Raw genomic sequence first — 9922 nt, forward strand, 5'->3', positions numbered from 1 at the left:
AGAGAGGATTCATCACCCTAAGTGAATTAAAAAAAAAATATTATATATGTTCTCAAATAGTTTTGAATAAGAAATTATTGGTCAAGGTAGAATGAGATTTGAAAATAGTTTCAAATTTTATTCAAATGATCAAGTACCGTTGGATTAACAACCTTTCTCTTCTTAATATGGATTTAGAAGATTTATCAATGGTGGTTCGTGTGAATTATCGTTGGAGGTCAGACAATTAAACAACTTGTGATTTGTGATAACCTAACCTTTAAAGAATTATTCAAAAAAAAATAAAAATTAAATCTATCTAACAAGATTCTAAAAACTTCTAAATAATTTTATTTTATTTTTGTATGAATGATATTTAAAAAACCCAATAACCACATATTACAATGGTTAGCAACAAGGTGCTTTTGATTTGCTACTTATTATAATGTTCGAATATTTAATTTTTATTTATAATTTCACAGCTGTTTGCAAAATCCTTACTCGTTGTTTGCGGAAATTCTTATTTCATGAATTCTAAATTAATAAAAAAAATAAAAATAAAAAGTATAACAATATAAAAAAAAATTCACAATAATATAGATAAATAACAACTATTTTGTAAACATTTTATGTTATTTCTTATAGCTTGCATCGTCATTCTCTTCCATAATCCTTCAAGTGGGTACACATCTTCCAAAAGGACAGTTCTGATCCCTTTGCTTATTGTTTCTTTCTATGCTTTCAGTAGTGTGAAAGCAGACGAAGGAACTACGAATTTCCAACAGCTGCCTTATCTTCCACCATCACACAGTCCTTTATCTCTTGTATCATCTTTAACACTTGCCACGCTGCCGGTCTCTGTTCTGGTGAGGTCAGGCGACAAATGCAAGCAAGTTCAGTAATCATTCCAAGGTGGTTGTCATCCCCGCCACCATCATCTCTCACTGCTCTGACCCAGTCCAACATATCAGCGGGCACAAGGTATGGATGCTGTGATGGATGTTTACCTGTCAAAAGCTCCAGTAATAGGACACCAAATGCATAGACATCAGACTTGGCAGTGGCCTGATGGCTTGACTTGCGAGTCTCAGGTGCTTTACATGCTGCAGAATCAGGATCTTCACTAGAATAAGTGTCTGCAAGCAAGGCAAGGCTGTAATCTGTGATGCAGGCCTCAAAATCAGCTCCAAGGAGGACATTGGCGGATTTCAGGTTGCCATGGACAAGATTCGACATTTGGTGGATGTAGGCAAGACCCTCTGCCACATCTTCTGCTATCTTTAAGCATGATGTCCAATGAAGTGGCTTCGCCCTTGTTGATCTTGAACCTGCACAAATTATTTCCAGTTATAAACTATATATGAATAAATTCTTCCACAGCAGTAACAAGGATTGAAAGGGATTATATCATTTGTTCACGTAGAAAAAAGCACATCGGTGATGGAAGGCATGCACCATCAATTCTTCCCATCATTAGGATAGTAAACCTTAAGACCAGTCAGCAAATCAATGAACTCTTCAATTTCATGACCAGCAAGCACGAAGACTGGCCATCAAGGTCTCAAAAGATGACAGTCGAGTGTCTTCCTAACTAATTTTCTTGATAAATTTACGATGGAGCTAGCACATTAAAGCTATGTTAGTTTTTGCGTTTTAAAAACGTTTTTGATAAAATTTAAAAATTTTTTATTTTTTTATTAATTTTAAATTAATATGTTTTTAATGTTTTCAAATTATTTTGATGTGCTGATATTAAAAATGATTTTTAAAAAATAAAAAAATATAATTGACATGTATTTTAGTACGAAAAACTATTTGAAAACAACCACAACCACACTGCCAAACAAACCTTAACAGTGAGAAATTTAAATTCAAAACACTTAACATCAATGCAGCAAGTAAATGTACTATCCAGTGATTGATGTTAACTCAGCCAAAGGACATGTTACGTTGTAGAGCGACCCATGCTACTACAAGGACAAAATTTTCAATTCACTTTGACTTACAGCTCACGCCATGATTAAAGTCACTACATTTCTTTCTAAATAATTTTGAAAACACACCGTGATCGTCGGCAGTGGAACATTAACATTAGAATCCAAATTCTAAAAAAGCTGCAACAGTTTAATATCGGTTTGGAATGATACGAAAAGGGTGTTATAAAATGTTTTTTATTTGAAAATATATTAAAATAATATTATATTATTTTTTAAAATTTATTTTAATATTAATCCTTAAAAACATGGACCAACACCGTTATTTGTGAGCCATCCAATGCAGTGACATATCATGAACATAACACTTTACAAACGCGATTCTCTGGGGGGTCGAACTGGATTATTTATGTCTCCTATCTATTTCTAAATATGATGCTTATAATATGAAACGAACTCTTGGTTGAAGTTTCCTTTTCATGTATTAATTGAATTTAACTGACATGCCAGAAACCAAATCTTCGCATCATATGTGAGAACTCCAGAAAGAAATTTCTCATGAAAGTATCAGATTGGTTAAAGATGGCTTGCTTAAGACCTGACTTGAGAAAGATTTAGCCTCGATGCTAAAACCTATCTCGAAAATACGTAAACTTTAAGAGAGAAAAAAACGTTGTGGGGATATGCAGGTCCTAACTTAAAAGTAATGAACTCAGAAACAGAAACAAGAGAAATGCAGATCAGCCAAGCCCAGATAAAATTCAAGAAAGTAGGGGAAAGAAAAGAAAGAAAAAGGCAGTACCATGAATGAGATTGAAGAGACTGCCATTGGGTTGATAATCATAGAGAACAAGCCTCTCTCCTTTAGCTTGAAAATAAGCAGCGATTGGCACCAAATTTAGGTGTCTAAGCTCACCTACAACATCCATATGCCTCTCAAACACATCACTACTAGTTATTGCAGTCTTACCAGCATCAAGCCGTTTCACTGTGACAATCAATTGATTATCAAGAACAGCTTTATATGTAGTTCCAATCGTACCCCTCCCTAGCAACTCAGCGGATGCCCTCATTAGCTGCTCTAATGTATAAACCTGTGCTTTCCCTCCACAAAACACTAAACTCCCACTCCTCTCTGCTCTCCTAACTTGCTGAACCAGCCCTTCTTTTGCTTCCGTATTTATAGTCTCATGACCCTTCTCTACAACTTCACTTTGCATTGCAGGTTTGGAATGAATCCTCACCGGAGAACTCGTCCCGGTCATTGCTTGTTCTTTCTCTTCAACTCGTCTTTCTTTCTTCTGTTTCTTGACCAGAAGAAAACCAATGCACAGCAAAGAAAGTACTAAAAGCGAAACCCCAATAGTAAATCCTAAAACAACACTACTTCTATTATATTTTTGCTTCGAAGGCGGAGTTATAGATACTACAACCCCACCTTGAGCTTGAGCGCTTTGTCCGAACGGTACTCCTGCTGGCGTAATAGCATTTGGAGAAGCTGATGAGTCAAGGAACGGAGACCGTGGCTTACATGACTTGTTAATAATCTCTCCGCAAAGATCAGGATTTAAGGAGAAAGAAGAAGTGTCAAAACGTGACAATGTAGGGGTCACAGGGATCGGGCCGGTAAGGTTATTACCAGAAACATTAAAGAAAAAAAGAAGTCCAAGGTCTAACGAAGGGACAGTCCCGTTGAACTGATTAAACTCGAGTTTAAGCGAGTTCAATCGGTCTAAAGAAGATAAGTTCACAGGAATTGGTCCGTTGAGATTGTTGTAAGAAAGGTCAAGAATTGTTAATCTATGGAGTAATAGAATGGAAGGAGGGAAATAACCACAGAACGAGTTATGGTTTAAAATGAGAGATTTTAAGTTAAAAAGTGGGGACAAATCGGGTATTGGACCTGATAGAGTGTTGTTTTGAAGAGAAAGCACACGAAGTTGGTCGAGCCAGGAAAGAGAGAAGGGAGGGAAAGTGCCACGCAGACCCGAGGATTGAAGGGCAACACGGACAACACGGCCTTGAGCACATTTGATGCCTTGCCATTGACAGTATTCAAAACGTTCGTTAAGTGTGTAGAAGAGTTTGTTGTCTAAGTCAGCTTTGGATTTGAAAGAGAGAATGGAAACTACGTCTGGTGGGAGACGGTCTGTTGTTTGCTCAAGTTGGCTGGTGGTGAGGGTGGTGAAAGAGAGGAGGAGGAGGAGGAGGATTGGGTTGGTTAGTGACATTGTGAAGTGGAAAGTGGAGAATGTTGTGAGTTGTGTTGGTGTTTGTGTTTCTTTCATTTGGGGATGGTCGGTGGTGGTGGTGGTGGGTCTGAGTGTGTTGCTGGGCAGCTGGCATGGCTGGGTGATTCGTGAGTGGGGATTCAGGAAGTCACGTGGAAGGAGGGAATGGAGAAATTTAGAGCGTTGGAGAAGTCATTCTGTTATCATTTGTTTGAAAACAAAAGTAAACTTGGCAATTCATGACAATATATGCTGTTACCAGGCAAATATTGAATAAAAACTAATTATAATTACAATATATTAGTAAAAATTCTATTAGTAAAAGAATTTTATTCACAAATAAAAAAACAAGAAAATAAAATCAAGTTAAGAGTATTTTAAAAAAGATCAAGCACACATGAATTGAAAAAACAGATAACACATAAAGACCTTACATGATAGACTTAGACAAGTATGCGTTTTAGAAGGCAACACACACAATTCTTAAAGAATATCAGACATGTGATATCTAGAAACAATACCAAAAGAAAGGTAAAATATATCGATAATGTTGGTAATTCCTTTACTATTGAACTTGTAGAGTATTAGTCAATTGTATGATTAGAGCTAATAAAGTTATATATGAATCTTTTTTTTTTAGTTTAACGTGGGTGTTCGGGTCAGCTTGCGCGCACCTCGACTAATCCCACGGACCCTGAAGTTAACGACCATGTAAGCCTCCAGTGGCCATTATATGAGCAACCACAAGGCTCGAATCTGAGACCACAGAAAGAGCAAACCTCTTGATTCCAAGCTCTTACCACTGGACCACCACCTAGATGGTTGAATCTTTACATTGCTTGGTTGTTTGTGTTATAGGTAATAAAATTATCTATAAAGAAAAAAAGATTTGAAAACATTTATGTGGTTGATATAAATAAAATTGATAACGATAATGCTAAGTGCTTTAGTGTATTATTAGACTCATCTTGCATTTGACATTGAAGACTTTGGCAAGCTAACATGGAATTAATTTATAAATTGTCAAAGAAAGATCTAGCGAAAGGGCTTCCACATATTGAATAAAAAAAGGAAGTGATATTTGACGCTTATCAATGTAAGAAGGAAGTAAAGAGCTCTTTCAAGGCCAAGAATCAAGTTTTCACAAATCATACACTTAACTCCTCCATTTAGACTTATTCGGTCCTATGCATGTTTCTAGCCTTGACGGTAAAAATTTTGCATTTGTTATTGTTGATGATTATACTGAATTTAAATGGGTTTTTTTTTCTCACGAGGATAAGGCAATTCTAGCTTTCTCAAAATTTTGAAAAAGAGTTCAAAATGAAAAAGGTTGTTTGATTTTTAAAATTAGAAGTGATCATGATGGAGAATTTGACAATCTTGCATTTGAGAATTTTGTGTAGAAAATGATTTTAAACATGAGTTTTCTACTCTTAAAACTCTACAACAAAATGGAATTATTGAGAGAAAAAAATTATTCTCTTTATGTAAAATTAGAGACTTCAAATTGAAATATTCAATGTACAGATACACATACATATATAGCTACAACAAAGTGCTATTCTAGGAAAGAAGTTGTTGTTATGCTAGAATTAAGGTTGTCCCGTATATAGTGGGATTGCAACAATTACGCTATATACAATTTCCTAAATTATGGAGATTTTATTCTCTAACACTCCCCTTTCAAGTTGAAGAGTGAATGTTTTGAAGTCCCAACTTGCCACTTAAGAATTTTAGCCGATCTCGTCCCAATGCCTTTGTGAACATGTCGGCAAGTTGTTCATGTGAGCGAACATGAGAAGTAGAGATGATTCCTGCTTGTAACTTCTCCCTTACGATGTGGCAGTCTATCTCTATATGTTTAGTACGCTCATGGAACACATGATTGGCTGTAATGTGCAAAGCAGCTTCATTATCACAATTTAATATTATGGGTTTTTCCTGAATGACTTTAAATCATCCAAAATGTAGCGCAACCATGTTATCTCCAGGCACGCGGTTGCCATGGTGCGATATTCTGCTTCTGCTTCTGCCGTTGATTTTGCAACATTTGATTGTTTCTTAGATTTCCAAGAAACAAGAGAACCACCAAGAAATACACAATACCCTATAGTTGACTTTCCTGTTGTAGGCATCCTGCGTGGTCAGAATCACAGTAAGCTATCAATGCAAGGTTGTTATTTGCTGGAAAGAGCAAACCTTGACCAGGTGTGCCTTTGATAAACCTCAAGACCCGAAGTGCTGCATCTAAGTGTGGTTTTCTAGGTTGTTGCATAAACTGGCTCAATATCTGAACAGAATACACGATGTCAAGGCGAGTAACTGTGAGGTAGATTAATCTCCCTACTAATCGTCGATAACGGGTTAGATCATCGAGTAGAACACCATCCGCAGGAGTAAGTTTAAGATGTTCCATGGGAAAAGAGTCTGGTCGTCCTCCCAGTAAACCTGCATCTTGTAAAATATCTAGGGCATACTTCCGCTAACACAAAAAAATCCATTGTTTTGATCGAGAAAATTCAAGCCCCAAAAAGTATCTTAGATCATTAAGGTCTTTCATACAGAAGTGTTGAAGCAAGAATGATTTGAGACTGTTGATTTCATCCAAACTGTTGCCAGTAACAAGTATATCATCAACATATATAAGAACGACAGTGAGAGAATTACCATTAACTCTGGTAAAAAGTGAATAATCTGCCTTGGACTATTGGAAACCAGCTGCTTGAATGGATGTGGAGAACTTAGAAAACCAGTTACGGGAGGCTTGTTTCAGACCATATAAAGACTTGTTGAGATGACATACAAGATGCTCCCCCTATCGGCGAAGACCAGAAGAAGGGTCCATATACACGACTTCAGATAAGTCACCATGAAGAAACACGTTATGGACGTCAAGTTGATGAATGAACCAACCACGGGCAGAAGCCACGGTAAGGAGGCAACGAAGAGTGATGAGCTTGGCAGTTGGAGAAAAGGTTTCTTGATAGCCGATGCCTTCAATTTGAGTGTAGCCCTTAGCAACAAGACGGGCTTTGTAGCGGTCAAGCGTGCCATCAGATTTATATTTAAGTTTGTAAACCCATTTACAGCCAATAGGTTTGTGGCCAGAAGGTAACGGCATGAGAGTCCAAGTATTTTGTTGTTCCAAAGCATCAAGTTCAGCTTGCATAACAGCCTGCCAGTGAGGATCTTGGACAGCTTGGGTATAGGAAATGGGCTTAGTTGTGCCTGAAATGTTAGCTAAGAAAACTCTATGGGAAGGAGAAAAACGAGAAAGGGATAAAAAAATGAGATAAGGGGTGATGAGTACCTGAAGGAAATGGCGCCGGATGGGATGAGGAGCGTGGGGAAACAACAACATTGGAGAGGTGATAATACTGATGCCAAGATGGAGGATGTTTTGATTAGGTGAACTGTTGTGTAGGAACAGGGGCAGGTGCTGGGGAGGAAGGTGATGAAGGTGTAAGATCAAATGAGGAGGACTCATGTGGGTGAGGTGTGTAAGCTCGGGTATTGGGTTCAGATAAGGATAGTGGATCGGAGTGGGAGCTAATGGGAAATGGATCTGGGTGAGGTGGGTCAAATGGTAAGGGGAGGACTGGATGTTTTAAAGGCAGGGAGTGTTTTGCAGCATATGGAAAATTGGTTTCATGAAAGGTGACGTCCCGACTAACAAGAAAGTGATGAGAATCAAGGTCGTATAATTTGTAACCTTTTTTACCAGTAGGGTAACCAAGAAAGACACAATGATGTGCACAAGAATCAAATTTATTGTGAGGGTGAACTATAGTAGCATAACAGAGGCAACCAAAAACTCGAAGATGAAAGTAAGTAGGCAATTTATTGTATAGCAGTTCAAAAAGGGATTTTTGGTTAAGTAATGGGGTAGGTAATCTATTAATAAGGTAGACTGCGGTCAAAACACACTCCTTCCAAAAAGATAAGGGTAAATTATATTGGAAACGCAAAGCACGTGCGATATTAAGAATGTGGCGATGCTTGCGTTCAACAACACCATTTTGTTGTGGTGTGTACATGCATGAACGTTGAAACTCAACCCTATTATTAAGAAAAAAATATTTCATGGAAAGAAACTCAGATCCATTGTCAGTGCATATGATTTTAATGTTAACATTGAATTGAGTGCGGACAAAAAGAAAGAAGGATTTAAGCAGAGGTTGGGTGCCAGATTTGTTGCTCATGAGAAAACCGAAGTGCACCTAGTAAAATCGTCTACAATAGTTAGAAAATAACAGGCACCGGAATGTGATGAAATCCGGTGTGGTCCCCAAATATCACAATGAAGTAAACACAAAGGTGCACTAGTAGAAATATTACTTGATAGAAAAGAACTTCGAGTTTGTTTGGCCATTGGACAAACGTGACATTTATTATCAAAGGAAACAAACATGGAAGGGATAAAGGAAGAAAGTAACTTGAGACGAGCAAGTGAAGGATACCCAAGTCTTTGATGCCAAAGAGTGGACGAAAGGGGTAACATGGCAGGAAATTGGTGCTTGAGAGACAGATGACATGTAATAGAGACCTCCATCTTGTTTACCCCACCCAATCATCTTCCCCGTAGCCAAGTCCTGTATGACACAAAAATCAGGGAAGAGAATTATACAACAATGTAAAGATTTTATGAGTTTACTAGCAAACATTAAATTGAGACGAAAAGAAAGCACATGAAGAACATTGTCCAGGGTAATGTTTTTATTAAAGAGAATAGTGCCAGTGGAATTAATGGGCACTGATGAACCTGTAGGCAGATTAACACATGGCATGCGAGAGGTATTATAGTGGATAAAAAGGGACGAATCAGATGAAATATGGTCTGTGGCACCACTATCAAGTATCCAAGAGTGAGGCAAAATTGAATTAGCAGGTAAGGAATTGGGCAGACCTGCAGCGTTGGCAAAAACATCAGTATTTTTGGATGTGGGGTTAGATAAGTGTACCAGTGCTGCTGCTAATTGTTTGCATTGATCTTCAGAAAGACCATCCAAAATGTTTTTCAAATTTTGAGTGGATGGATCCACATGAGAACTGGACTGTTCAGTTTGAGCTGCAGCTGTTGCTGGGGTTGTTTGGACCTGATGGGCATATGGAGATGAAGTGCGCCACTTGTTGCGGCTTCCATTATGTGATGTACTCCTTGTATTAGCATGCCCATGTGGGTTGGAACCACCACGATAAAGTTTATGTCCAGGAGGATAGCCATGCAGCTTGTAACAATGGTTGACTATGTGATGATCCTGATTGCAATAGGTACAGTGCAATATGGATTCATTTGAGGTTGGTGTGCCTCTGAAACTGGTTTGATTTCTTCCAGAACGATGGTGAGAAGATCCGGCTCCTTTATGGGTTTTCACAGCAGCAGCGATGGAAACTCCTTCAATGACAGGTGATCCAATTTCTTGTTGTTTTTCCTCCTAAATGATTAGTGAATATACCTCCCGAACACTTGGGAGTTCCTTCATGAGTAGGATTTGGCCACGTACAACATTGTATGAATCATTTAACCCCATCAAGAACTGCATAATTTGGTCTTGTTCTTTAAACTTGTTGTATTCTTTCATTCCATTACAAGAGCAAGATGGTGTTCCCTTATAAGAGGTTAGTTCATCCCAATAGCCTTTAAGTTTTGTATAATAATTGGAAACAAGCATCGAACCTTAGGTGTGGAAAGCAATTGCCTTTTGGATTTGGTAGATTCGTGGGGCAGTGCCCTGAGAAAATCGATCTTTAAAATCTTTCCAGATATCATGTGTT

General features: G+C 37.9%; 1 protein-coding gene across 1 annotated transcript; it reads right to left on the reverse strand.

The window, feature by feature from the left end:
* Nucleotides 1-531: 531 nt before the first annotated feature.
* Nucleotides 532-4354, reverse strand: LOC7476397 (probable inactive receptor kinase At5g67200). The gene is made up of 2 exons (XM_002307244.4): nucleotides 2716-4354; nucleotides 532-1307 (listed from the first exon to the last, which is right to left on the reverse strand). The coding sequence occupies exons 1-2, from the start codon at nucleotides 4199-4201 to the stop codon at nucleotides 748-750; spliced, it is 2046 nt and encodes a 681-aa protein (XP_002307280.3). The 5' UTR covers nucleotides 4202-4354; the 3' UTR covers nucleotides 532-747.
* Nucleotides 4355-9922: the final 5568 nt, after the last annotated feature.

This window comes from Populus trichocarpa, chromosome 5, assembly GCF_000002775.5.
Source record: "Populus trichocarpa isolate Nisqually-1 chromosome 5, P.trichocarpa_v4.1, whole genome shotgun sequence".
Lineage (NCBI taxonomy): Eukaryota > Viridiplantae > Streptophyta > Magnoliopsida > Malpighiales > Salicaceae > Populus > Populus trichocarpa.

Coding starts and splice junctions, on each gene's coding strand:
- LOC7476397 (XM_002307244.4), bottom strand. CDS start 4,201: ATGAAAGAAACACAAACACCAACACAACTCACAACATTCTCCACTTTC. Junction 1,308..2,715: donor TCTCTTCAATCTCATTCATG/GTACTGCCTTTT, acceptor TAATTTGTGCAG/GTTCAAGATCAACAAGGGCG.